At 36.0% G+C, this 13,902-nt stretch overlaps 2 protein-coding genes across 2 annotated transcripts; one reads left to right on the top strand and one right to left on the bottom strand.

The window, feature by feature from the left end:
* Positions 1 to 1,204: 1,204 nt before the first annotated feature.
* LOC6645606 (G2/mitotic-specific cyclin-A) lies at positions 1,205 to 8,030 on the bottom strand. The gene is made up of 7 exons (XM_002068334.4): positions 7,356 to 8,030; positions 6,095 to 6,321; positions 5,770 to 6,016; positions 2,093 to 2,316; positions 1,821 to 2,025; positions 1,511 to 1,758; positions 1,205 to 1,439 (listed from the first exon to the last, which is right to left on the bottom strand). The coding sequence occupies exons 1-7, from the start codon at positions 7,569 to 7,571 to the stop codon at positions 1,244 to 1,246; spliced, it is 1,563 nt and encodes a 520-aa protein (XP_002068370.1). The 5' UTR covers positions 7,572 to 8,030; the 3' UTR covers positions 1,205 to 1,243.
* LOC6645607 (RIB43A-like with coiled-coils protein 2) lies at positions 3,641 to 5,081 on the top strand. The gene is made up of 2 exons (XM_002068335.2): positions 3,641 to 4,000; positions 4,061 to 5,081. Exons 1-2 carry the CDS (start codon positions 3,875 to 3,877, stop codon positions 5,078 to 5,080), a joined length of 1,146 nt encoding a protein of 381 aa, XP_002068371.1. The 5' UTR covers positions 3,641 to 3,874; the 3' UTR covers position 5,081.
* Positions 8,031 to 13,902: the final 5,872 nt, after the last annotated feature.

Below are 13,902 nucleotides of genomic sequence, written 5' to 3'. Positions count from 1 at the left end.
TTCACCCAACATTCTAGAAACATCCAAATTCAATTCAAACACAAAAACGGAACGAAAATTAATCCAATTTCAATAGTTTCTTTCTTTCATTCAGTTTCACAATTTTATTGAGTACAAAATATGGAATAATCGGCTCTTCATCAAGTGGTTCTTGTCTCGAAAGATCACCGAAATTATTTATCAGCAGAAATTCTAGTCGAGATTACATTTTCAAAGAGTATAGAGAAAGTTTGTGGGGTTAGTAGTAAATACACAAAAAAAAAAAGAAAATACGTAGACTAATCCATTTAAAACTGGCTGAGCTAATGCGTTAACCAAAAGTTAAACTTAGTTTAATAATCTGTAATAAGCGTCATTAAGTTAATTAAGGACAGTGACAAATAGCGCAAAACCTATTGCTTATGCATATACATATATATATGTTTAAACATTAGATAGATATTTTGTTTTATGTATGTAGCTATATATATATATATATGTATTTTTAAATGGTTTCATTTATTTTGTTGTTGCGTGGTTCACAGAACATTTATGGCCTAGACAGTAAAGGAAATGTGGGGTGGGGGGGGTGTATAATGGATGGTATAATATAGTGGGCATAGGTTACATTGGTTTTGTTCTATAAATACGTAAAATTAAAATACATATATTAGTGAAACAGAGTTGAAAAATTTCTTTATAACATTTTAGATAGTTAAAATTATTAATGTTAATATTACTTTTATATATAGTAGCCCGTACCACTGTGGTTAGGATTTGTTTTGTTTTGTTTTTTTTTTTGTTGTTATTTTTTTGTTTTCTCCTTTTTTTTTTTAGATTCAAATGCTGCCGCCGCTTTTATTAATTTCCCCCTCCACAAGGATGTTTGTTTGGAAAATGTTTTAGCTGTCACTTCTCTATTTTGTTTTTATCGAATTCTTTTATATGGCAATATATATTATATATGCATTCATATAAAATTGTCCAGTCTAACATCCTGACAATGGGGGGGAATCATCAATCATCCTACCCTTCCCTTTCTCCACCTGTCTCCAATTATCCTAAGACTACAACATTATACATAGATTGGGAGGCTGGCGCAAATGTAGCTAAATACTAGGCTAAAATACAATTTCCTCATGGCAGCAAAGGGTGCTAGTGGTTTTAAATAAAATATTAAATATAGAAAAATAAAAAATTCCAATGAGCAATAATAAAAAAAAAAATTACCCAAATAAAAAAAAGAATAAAAAAAGAAAAACACTTAAAACTTATAAAACAAATTTGCTTTAGTTTGGGGATTATTGGGTGGCGGCAGTGATGTAATGGTAGTTGCTGACGATGATGATGATACCGATGCTTCCTGCAGTTGTTGCTGTTCCATTTGATAAGCCACACAAAGTTTATCCAATTGTTCCTTGGTTAATTCAATCGACTCAATGGCAGTTACCTTCTTATATCTGTGTGATGGAAGAAAACATTTCATTTTAATAACTCGAATAACAATTTTTATGAAATATCTTTCGTTTACTTTTCTCTATTGTACTTTTCCCGTATGGCCTGTGTGTTGAGCTCCTTAGAGTTATTGTGTGTTTGGCATAACTGCAGCATAACCGTCTTGAGATCAGCCAACTTATATGTGGTGATCTCTTCCAATTTCTGTGACCAGATATCCATGCCCAACATGTGACGTGCCAATGCCAGAGCTGCCGATGATATAAGTGATGGCAAATATTGCAAATATGGATCACCCTCCATAAGAGATAGCTCGCACAGGAACTATACGAAGGAAATTCTGTATTAAGTATTGAATTGAGAAAAGAATATGAATATTCACATACCAGAGTCAAATATTTAAGCCTCTCGGGCATATCACTCAGCACTGCATACGTATTGACGAAAACGTATGCCGTTGGAGTGCACAAATCAAAGGATAGAACCTTCAATATGACCTGCTCCATGCGTAGCACTTGAACCTTGGTATAGCTATCATCGGTGAGAAAGACAAACTCACCCACCGCTGGTGGATAGATTTCCTCGTATTTGCTATAAAAACGAAAATAATTTGGATTAACATTGGCTTTCTCATTGGTCTATCTTGTACTCTACTTACGCGGCAATATACATGGCTGCAGTGCCAACCAATTGCAATTTGGAGCGCACCACTGCCATTTGGCTGAGGAAGCGATCAAGATAGGAGACGGATAGATATAATGTCTCTGTGTCCAGTTTATACTCCTCAGATACCTCAACCAACCAATCGATCAAAATCGAACGCATATTATGATTGATGTCCCTTTGACGGCGCATATATTGTGCTTTTGGGCGATGCTTTTTCTGCAAAAGCGAAATCATCATAAGTAAGAGTAAAGGTAAGCATAACATTGGAGTTTAGTTAACCATTAGTTGCTATTAATAATTATTAGCTTCACACACTTCCAGAAGTAGTTATCAACGAGTAACAATAAATACCTAACGAAATAAACCCAGTTTAAAGTCTCAAAAACTATTAGAAAAGCGATATTCTTGGCCTATAAGTTATCAGTTTTTGACAGTTTTCCAAGTTCAATAAAGGGCAAAGCAGGAAATATCCAAAATAATTAATCAAAAGTCTTACTTTGTCTATTTGGTTATCTTTTTTTTAGTACTATCAGAGTACTTATTCAAGACATGATTAGATGTCGTCGTCATCATATCTAAAAATATTTTAATACTATTCGAAACTTTCACTCTCGAGTTTGAGTTTTAAAGGCAAACAAAAAAGAGTTGGGATATCAAAGTGTTATTCTTATAGTAAAATTGAAAAAACATTTTTAAGACTACTCTAAAAAATGATACCCATTTCAGCTTTCGAGAGAAATAAGTTTATTTGAACATCAATGATAGTTCTAAAAGGAACTAGAATGCGATAAATCGACATTTTTATATAAAGAAAAATGAAAACGAACTTTAATAATAAGAGTTGTTTTTGCTATTCACGGTTCAGCTAGCTAGCTTGGTGTCGAAGAACTCAAAATTTGTCGCACAGTGTAATAAATTAAACTTGAATTAGTCATAAATTTGAAATTGCAATTAAAGTACCCAATTCAGGGAATAATTAGAAAAAGTTAAAACCCAATAAATTTATATTTTATGTATTTTCTTTGTTTTGGTCAAAGTTCTTGTTAGACCCTCCTCGCTGCTACATTTACATACATCTTCTTTTATTTGTATGTGTGTACACAATTTGCTTATTCCGGAGCTAGCCAAACTTCTCGTACATTACTTTTCCCCCTGGGGCTCTAGCATCGACTTGGCGGCGGCGGCGGCAATCGAATTTACCAATTTTTATTTGTTTATTGGTTATTTCGGTAGGTACGTGAGAGGCATGCAAAAAATTTCAACGAAACGGCGGCATAAAAATCTCTTTTTCGCACACAAAAGCGTTCACATATGTATATGTACATATATGTGTATGTGTATATGTACATATATGTACATTAGGTGTTTATTTAATGGGCCAGTTTAACGTTTATTGGACACGTCAAGCGCCGTCAATTGAGAGGGACATGAATACAATTTGTGCTGCTGCTGCTGGTGGGACCGAAAAAAAAGATTTTAAATGCTATTAAAAATATGAGAAGAAAAAAACAAGAAAGAAAAAGATTTCCCATAATAGTTGATTGAATATTAAGATTTAAGATATAAGATACATTTCCCCCCCGCCCCATCTATGTATCTAGTTATATGTTTATGGCCCATTTTGGTCAAATGGTTGCCAGGAGCGGGAAATAAACAAGGCAACTAAAATAAACTAAACACATACACATGAAAACAATATTTAGCCAAGGCAACCAACCATAATGAAAGTATTTTCTTCTTTTGCCAGTTATCTCTTTAATCTCAGTCTCGAATAATGACGCTACAATTGCCCATTTGCACTCAGGAGGATCTCAATGAGGTGCTTAAGCTACGGAAACGTCAACAATTTGAGGAGGAGCGCAAGAAACGAATCTTTAATACCAAACAACGCATATTCGGAGTAAGCAGTTTTAGAAATTTATCCTCACCGTCTAATAATCTAATGTGATGTCAAATTTAGTTGGATGTGGACACTTTGGAACATCAGATTTTGGAGAAAAAACAAGAGCAAAATGTCCAAGTGAAATGGCATAAAAGCTACGATGAACTGGAACAGTTGCAAAGGACATTAATTAGCGCCAAAGAAAAGGAACAGCAAGAGGAGAAACGTCTGGCCGTATTCAATTTGAATTATTATCGTTCACGTTTTCAACGCAAGGATCAGAGGCGGGAATTTGATTTGAATGATCCTGATTCCCTGAAGAAGGCATTACCTTCGCGGGTGGCTGATGATGATGTACGATTGGGTATTTCCAGCGCCCAAGTGTTCTCTGGTGAGGATCTATTTAATCAAGATCGCAAGCAGCGTCAAAAATTGCAGCAACGTGCCTGGCTGGATCAGCAGGTGAGAGAGAGTAAGGCGGCCGAGGAGGCTCGTCGCCTGGCTGACAGTCTCATGATGGAGAAAATAAATTCTAGGGAAATGCATCTCGAAGAGATGGCCAAATCGCAGCATTTGATGCGCCATCAAATAGTCCAGAGAACACGTCAATATAATGCCAATTTGGCCAAGCAGAAGGAAGTGAATCGTGAACGTGTCAAACGTGAGACTAACGAAGACGATATGGCCGAGATCTATAATATGCTATCAAGTGATATTCTCACTGAAAACCTGGCTGTGGCCCAATCATGTACTGATCCCAATCGAAAAATTCCCTTTATGTATCGTGGCATGAGTGACGAAGAGTTGAAATCCTTTCGCAAGGATCAGGAGCAACAATTGGCCGATATGCAGCAACGCAAAACGGAAGCCCAACTCGTGGATAAACAATGGGAGAATCATGCCATCAATTTGGATCGCACTCTAGTCCGCAAGCAGATCGAAGTGGATCGTCGGCGTGAGGCTCAGCTGGAGGAGCTGCGTCGTGCCAATGCCCAGTTGGCTTTGCATCAGATTAATCAACGCAAGGAATCTTTAATTCTACCAACAAATCCAGTAACTGAAGAGTTCTATGATCAATTTAACAAGACTTCACGTTAATAAGTGCATATCGAATAAATTCTCAGAAAACTTATTTCTGTTTATTTTATTAAGTTTATTCTTAGTTAAATATCCCCTCAGAGCCATATTTAAAATTCAAGTACAGTTTTCATTGCTAGAATAAAGTTGTTTATTATTTGGTAAACTGTTTTCTCCTTAAAGGTTTTTCCACAGCTCAAGAAGAAAAACCACCTAAAGAGATACTCCGTGTGTGTGTGTGTGTGTCGTTAGGGCGCGATAATTAGTATTTCTGACCGGGAATTGTGCTATAGAAATGGCTATTGACTTGAGTTAACTCACGGGACAGGATGCACATGCACACACATGCAAACACACACACAAAATGTGCATTCTCCCCCGACCGATGACAAGCACATGACGACAATAAAAGCAAAGACATACATGAAAACGAAGAAGACGAATGGAGATAAAAAAGAGAGGCACCGAAGATCGGAGACGGTCGAGAAAACCCTAAGCAGCGATGCGTGAAGACAGAACACACATTTATTCACGGGGAGGCGCACTTAACATCTGGATAAGAGGACCCCCCCCCACTCGTCTTTCCCATCGTCGTTTGCCTGACAAATGACACACCATGCAGGACTCAATTGGTCCAAACAAATATGTATGGATCGTCTATATTATTTGATAACTGCATTTTGATTACTTTCTGGTGTTTTAGCACTTACCTCACTCTCTTGGAAATATCTTAAAATATCCGTTTGATATTGTGTCACTTCAAAGAAACGCTGACGATCATTCCGTGGTGGCAATTCACGGGCCGTTAGCAACTGCTGCCCAGTGACATCCTTGTGGGCATCCTCATCGATGGACTGAACACCGCCAATGGAACGATCCAATGACATTGGTGACAAAACATCGGTTACCGACATTGGTGTACCATCCAAATCGTATTCTTGTTGATTGCCATATTCTCTACAGAGATAGAGAAAGAGAGCAAAAGATGTAAATGCATATTTGGAAAAAGCAGAGGATCAATTTAAATCTCCTTACTTGACATTGTCTATTATTTGATTCTCTTTATCGATTATGGATGAAACTGCTGGTGCTGCTGCCACTGTCTGTTTTGGAGGTGCTATTGTCACCTGAGTATCATAATTATCCTCATAGACAGTGAAATTCTTGAATTGATCCACCACAGACGATTTCTTAGAACCGCCAACGGCGGCATAAATGACATTCTCATCCGATGACTTTGTGGGTCCAACTTCACGCAAAACCTGTAAAAATTAAAAATATGAAAGGTGTACATACAAATAAGGATCCATATTAATAGCAAGTTTTCAATCTTGAATGTGGCAAGTCTCGAAAAAAAAACCTAATACTTTTGGACATATGGATGGACTTCAATATTGGGCTAAAAAAATCTCGTAGGGATTTTAATGACATTTGTTTAAACAATTTTGTTACATATTTATGTACTATAATAATATGTATATATTTACTTTGGACTACGAACGATAAGGAATGACATAACCACCCCATAGAGTTTGACATTTGTAAATACATTTGTGTTTTAAGTTAAATAAATAAATACTAAAACAAAAATTATAAAGGAAATGCTTGATTCTATTAATGGAAGGATGATCAGTCTTTAAATGAAGTTCGAAATCCATGCTCGCTTTGTAGCCTGCGATTCCTTTTTTTTATTTAAGTTGTTCCTTGGAAAAATCCTGTTACGTGAGCGGGGGCACCTACGTACACATACAAATGCATATTCCCATATACTTATGTGTGTGTGTGTGTGCATGCACATTTGTTTTTGTTGTTGGTATTGCGCGCCTTTTAATGGCTTCCTATCTGTTGTCCCTTTCTTCCTCTCTCCCACACTCTCTCTTGATTGGGCGGCTATGTATGGGTAATTGCACTCCTTTTTTTGTTTTTAGCGCGCCAAAATAGTTTCAATTAAATAGGTACTTGCAATTTCTAGGTTAGGTTCAGTTATAAAAAATGACAGGAAAGAATGGAAAATGTGCAATATCATTTCATCTACTAAGCAAGCGCAACCCTATCAAATCCACAGACAAACACAGCGAGCGAGAGAGCGAGCGGATCAGAGAGAAAGAGAACAAGCAAGACAGGGAAAGTGACATCAACCACCGTTTATCCAGGCGCGTCGAAATAACAGCAGCAGCTGCATTAGAATGTGCGCAATGAAGGAGATAAAAACATAACATAAATGTATAGGCTTGCTGCTAGCTAACCTAGGTTTAAGTGCGAGAGGGATGGGGAGGATTTCATTTTCAAAACTTACCGCTTTTCCGCCTGGGGCTGGTATTCCTCGGGCTTGCTGATTGTTGTTGTTGGAACTGAGGACCCCAAAGTGTTCACGGGGAGCCAGCATTTGCTTCTCTTTGATCACGCCAAGAGGCTGCTTAGAAGACATGACTGATTTTTCTTTAAGAGTCACAAGAGCAGCTGAATTCTCCTTCTCGTTGGTGATATCGCGATGAATTTGAAAACTGGCCATTTCGCTTGATAATAATAATGTCCGTTTTTGTTTTTTATTTCTCTTTCTCTTTGCTCACGCACACACAAACACTATTAAAATGGTGGCTTTATATTTGCGTTTCTCTTCAATTTTTCTCCTTCGTCTTCTTCGCCTTCGTCTTTTACTTGGCGGCTTACTGAGCGTCGGTCTGCGCTTCCTCTGCTGCTTTATGCTCCGCTTTAACACACACACACATACACAACACACGCGCAAAGCAACATTAATACATAAAGCAAATTTACATTTATGACATTAAGACGAAAACGCAGACGTACACACAGTTTTTTCGATCTTGATTTAGATATTGGGCATTTTAATCTCTCGTTAAAATTTTGTAGAATTCGACAAACTGTCCGTTAACACCGAACACCTTGTCCTGTCGAGATAAATTTTAGAAATGATTTACAAATTTTCTATCCGTTTTCGCGCTACACTTTTTATATGAACAACAACAAGAACGAGTTCGCCGAGTTAGCGATATTCGCCGGAGTAAATTGAATATTCGCCGGAACAAATTGAAGATTCTTTCCCGGTCATTCAGAGTAGAGATGGCAAACCAATCGATAACACATAGTTGTAAAATATCGATATTTAGCAATGACTCACTTTGAGGCTGTTACGATCACCGACCTGATGGCAACGTTAGACAATCTGAGCGCCATTATCATTTTAATTCAAATGTATAATTTTTTTTATTATTCGGTGGTGATGATGATCAGGTTAGAATTATTTAACATTATTTGAGATATTTTTAAAATAATAGTTGGTTATATCACCTGTTTTCCTCAGACTGTATTTTGAAAAGGTGATATCTCTATTAAATCAAATAAAATGGCATTGAAAGATTTGGAACCCGATTTCTGATCATGATCATCACGATTTTTTGCAAAATTGGCAAAAAGTTCTCGAGACTTCAATGCAGATTGAAAGATATTATTCGAACTTAAGCATGAAGACAAGAATTGCGGGCTTTTTTCAATACTTTGCTGTTTTGTTGGCATTTATTGTCTCTCTTAAAAATATAAATTTATAATTAGCGTGATTAACATTCCAATTTAAAAAAAACATTAGAAATACATATCACTTTAGGAATCGATCAAAATTAGGCAAAGCTAATTAGTAAATAAATGAACACGAATGAATTTCTCATTTTATGCGACTTTTATATAACTTTTGTAAAGTGTTTTAGTATATTAATTTATAGCTTTTAGCTGATCAATATATTAAGATGAATTACCGAAAATTTTGTAAACATAATTTTGAGGGTTTTATTTTGTTTCAAAATTTTCAAATTGACAGCACACATTTGATCTCTTAGAAAAAGTTGTAACCGAATTTCCAATTCAGCTTTATATTGCTTTTTTATTTAAATTTTAACTTTAGCTACGCCTCTGTGTGGAAGCTAAGGCTTCAAATTTTACATCTTTTATCCATCCTACTCAAGGTTCATTTCCCAAAGCACAATTAGTTCATGAATTTGTTTTACTTTTTAAATTAATGCTTATATTAATTTAAAAATTTTAGGGCAATGTTCTCACATGTCTTAGGATAATGAGTTGGGTATAAGGCGCAGCGTAAGCTTAAGTATTTGAAAGGAATTTGACTTTCTTGTTTTTGGGCGCCTTTTTCTTTTATTTCCTTTCCCGTGGCATTGCAGATGCTTATCTTATCTATGTACATGCCGCTGCAGGACCTCTTGGCTCTGGCTTTGGCTCTGGTTCTGGCTGTGGCTCTTTGACATTGTGTCCGCAAAGAAAGGCAAACGCAGCATGCGGCGATGCCTTTGGCACATTGTCGGTACGTTGACCTAGTTACATGTGATTCCGATTGCATTTCTCAACTGTATGCTGCGGCGCTTTAAATGCAATTTGTCCCAGGTCCCTTGTACTGATTCCTTATTCCCCTGTGTCGTCCTTTTTTACCTGAGTCGGGGTCTAAGACATGTTGCAAAAAGAAGAATGGTAGCAAAATGCTGACCAAAAGTGCGGATACGTGAGCTGTTTCTACCATTCTTGATTTTAGTTTTTCCTTCCTTTTTTTGCTCCCTTTTTACTGTGTGTGTGTGTGTGTGTGTCGTTTTGTAGAGGATTTCGTATATTACTTTTCATTGTTTACACATTACGTGAACAAAGAGGCAAACAGATGTACCAAATGCAGCTGCTGGTGAACTAAACTAAACCAATTTATTCTTATGCAATTTAATATGCAAGAATTTTGAATTTAATAAATGAAAATAATTCTAAAAACCACTTTGGTTTTGGATAGTAAATGTTGATTAATCTACTCTAGCATTTAATTTGAATTTGGGGGAATTAAGCTCCAATTTGTCGTTGAATCAATTTATTTTACTCTCTTTGCTCTAATTCAAAGTCAATTCAATATGGGATAAATGGGATCCCCAAACGGTTTCCAGCCCTTTGGAGTTCCCTCTTCTAATCTGGATGCGGGGAGGGGATACAACACAAACATCAGTGCAACACGATTAAAACTTTTTGAGGCTAGCCACTGCCGTTTCTCTTACCCCTCCGTCTAACCCCTAATACATTCAAATGACCACACAAAGTTTTATCCTCCCCCTCCTCACAAAAAGCCAGAAAGAGACAGAGACAGAGGGAGAGAGAGCAATGTATAGGGAAAAGACAAAAGTTTTTGCTTTGTGGTGAATACGTTTTTATTTTCACTTTCGGCTTGGACCAAAAAACCAACTGGCGCCAAGTCCAAGTGAGATGTCAATCAATAGGGGACAAATGTAAAGCAAGGGAGGGATAGGGAACGAGGAATGAGAGAAAGGACCCCTACCCATGCACGGCTGTGTGGGTGTCTCCTTTAGGTCATAGGCGGCTCAAAAGTGTCGCCATACATAGGCAAAGCCCTTTCCCTTTCCTCCTTTTTTTCCAAGTTGAGTTTGCCATTAGCATTGAAAAGTCATGAACAATCGTATTGTATGTAATAGTTTCATTTGATAACATCTCAATTTTAAAAGCAGACATCTAAATGCCTACATCACTTGTAAACTAGTGGGTAAACGCGGGGGACTTAGGGGGATTAAAGTCAAGGTTGACAATATTGTGTTCAAATTTTAAATAAATCGGAGCAAAACTACCGATTCTTTAAGATCAGTTGCTGGAGCATAACATTTTTTAAGGCAATTTTTTGGGATACGCTGTCTTCCAATAAATCGTTCTAAAAATAACACGCAGGTCAACTGAAATGATTTTTATACACTTGCATAGTTAGGAGACGTTTCGACAGTCGTCGTCGTTAAGAAGTTATAGCGCTTATCGTCGAATCCTTGATTGTGCTGAAATTTTTAGAATTAAGTAGTTTAGCTCGTAAATAAATTTGGGCTAAACTACATAATTTCTTAACTTAATTAAAGAATTAATGAATATATGAAAAAAATCTAAAGTTCTAACTTTCAAACACTTTTGAAACCAATATCCAAAAATTACACGGGTTAACTTAATACTAAATACTAAAACCTAATATTAAAGCTTCTTCTTATCATAGGTACATAGTATGAAGTTTATTAGGCTTTCGATCGGAGTATATACGATAAGATATAGTGCCTAAAGAACGATCGGTCGAAAAGTTAAAGATTCTCTACTATAATAGTCAGATAATGTTAAAGTGTCTCAAGACACATTTCGATATACTATTAATTCATTAATAGCCACCATTTTGTTTAATCATTTGTGAAATTAATTTAAGTAAATAACTTTCCAAGATTTTTAAAAAATAAATAGTTTTTATTATTTTTTAAATTACTTACATAAATAAGAATTGCTTAAGAATTCACAAGGTTCAGAGAAAAGTTATAGCTCTGTCAGCAGATTCCGATATCTGGTACACTAAAAGAGCTAAAACTAAAGCAAATTTCGACTTTTAAAGTTAGAATACAGAATCGTAAAGATTTTCTTAATAAGTTCATGGCATATCAAAGTAAGGATGGAAAGTGACTAATTACTTACTTTCATGATTTTACCTTAAGGACTAGCACAGAGGATATTTGGATTGGATTAGGGTTGAGAATATCGAATTGTATTGAATTTAAATTTAAACTATTGGATAAACTTTCACAACGTCCGTGTTCCGGTCCTGATTAAGACCTTTTTAATACTGTTGAATTTAGTCTGGAGTAAAAATAATCATGATTAATGAACATGATTATCGGCAGGTGACAGCTGGTCGCGACACGGGTCCTTGACAAGGGCAAAAACAAAACAGAAAAACAGAAAAAAAGAACAGCAGCAACAACAACAAAATTGACTTAAAAGTCTATTAAACATTTCTCAAGGGCGTTACATTTTGAAAGAGCCCAGCACTATAGCTGCCAATTGTCCACCTCCCTCACCCTCACCCTCTCGACAGAGATCCCCACCCACTTCATATCCTTACTCTTACTTATTGCTGCTATTTTACGCAGTAATTCAAGTGAAGCGCATTAAAAATTTATGCTCAATTAATCTGAGCAAGTGGAAGGAAACAAATCGACGAACTGTCCTTGGTGAATTGGCCCAATGATAATGAACGACAACGGCAAAAGAAGTGAACAACAGCAACAGTGGAATGGCAAATGGCCACAAAAATCTCTATATAGAAAGTGCAGCCATAAGCCCTACAAATAGAAAGATCAGAGTAGTCTAAACATGTTCATCGTGGTGTAAATTTCAAAAGATTTCACCCATTTAGAAAAAGAAAAACTTCTTATAATTCCTACTTGTAAGTTGCTGAAAAGTTGTTCATCCAAATACTTTTCACACTTTCCTTTTGAATTCAGAGAAATTGGAAATGAAAATGCTTAAATATGAACTGCTGCGAGTGATTTTAATGCCATTGTCCTTATTACTTTTCTCTCACATTGCCCCGCTGAATTCATTTTTTTTTGTTTTTTTGTTTTAATATATATAAAAGAGAAATTGGGTGTGGATTTAATGCAATTTATGCTGTTTTCCTGTAGCTGTTGCTCGCCCACTACCGCTCCTCGTTCCTCTCCCCTTCCCGTTTTCTCTTCATCCTCACATTCACTCTTTGCTTTTCTTATCTCACAGAGTGCCGCCAATGAAAAACAAAAAATAAAAAGAATAATAACAAAAAGCGAACTTCCATTTAATTGGATTTACGGCAAACGGAGAATGGTATATAACCCACCCATCCGAAAGCCACCGCAACAGTTCACAGCTCGGCAGCTGTTTTAAGGTCCTTGGTCCTCCTGGTTAGCAGGATACAATTATATCCATCTGAGAAGGAGAAGCAGATAGCTTATTTATGGCATATTTCTGTTTATTGGTTTGAAAGATTTCAAAATGCATAATATTTTTGAATAATATAATTAAATAGAAGCCATCAAAAACTGGCCTGGACTTAGGACTCACAGGAAGATAACTTTCTTTGGTAAATGGACTTTTCGACATAATTTTATTTGGAAAATTTTCAAATTGTCTCGGTTACAAATTTCTAAGCCCAGTAAGGCCTTCATTGCCGTAAATTCGACCCTGTCTAAACACAAATATAAACATTTTTAACCCGTAAAAGTCACAAATATTTTTGTTACATAACGATTCTAAATTTCACTTTTCAAAACCATCTTCCCCTTATTAAGCCATCTCATATTCGACCCCTTTCGGCAAGTAAACCTATGTAACTTTTTTCCCCTTTGTTATCCATTTTTTGAAGTACCTACACTCTGAGATCCTTTTTTTTTGTTGCATTTGTTTGTTTCGAAAAACTCTGCTTTTTATTTTGCAACATATTTTGTTATATTCGCAACAAAAAAAAAACCAAGAATTCAATACCAAAATGAGGTCAACGTGAGAATAAGTGGTTTGAGTCTAAGAACTGTTGAAATACTAGAAAAAAAAAATAGAGGCCATGCCGAACTTTGTATACCCTTGCCAAAAATGTTTACCTAAAAAGTTGAATTTCTGCCAAACAATGGTTTGCAAGTTTAAACCGATGTAATGCATGCATACTATAAGTTATAGTCAACCGATTTATGATGCTATTCTAGAATACATATTCCTACTTATTCCTATTCCTATCGAAGATGCTTTTTTTGATGTGTTGCACACTTCTTGCCAAAATTGGGATACCCTTTTTGCGTGTTTTTTTTGTTGTTTTTTAAATGAAACCCACAAAAATCTGAAAACTTTCAAATTTCACTCCGCCCACAACAACAACAACAACAACAACAACAACAACAAGAAGAACAGAAAAAAGGTTAAAATTGTTATGAGTGGTTGCGGGACAGAGAGAACGAGTAGAAGGGTTCCATGCAAATAATAATAATAAAAATAATAATAGCAATAAC

This window comes from Drosophila willistoni, assembly GCF_018902025.1.
Source record: "Drosophila willistoni isolate 14030-0811.24 chromosome XR unlocalized genomic scaffold, UCI_dwil_1.1 Seg143, whole genome shotgun sequence".
NCBI classification, from domain to species: Eukaryota; Metazoa; Arthropoda; class Insecta; order Diptera; family Drosophilidae; genus Drosophila; species Drosophila willistoni.
The sequence above is the reverse complement of the archived record's forward strand: the minus strand, read 5'-3'. Positions and strand labels throughout refer to the sequence as shown.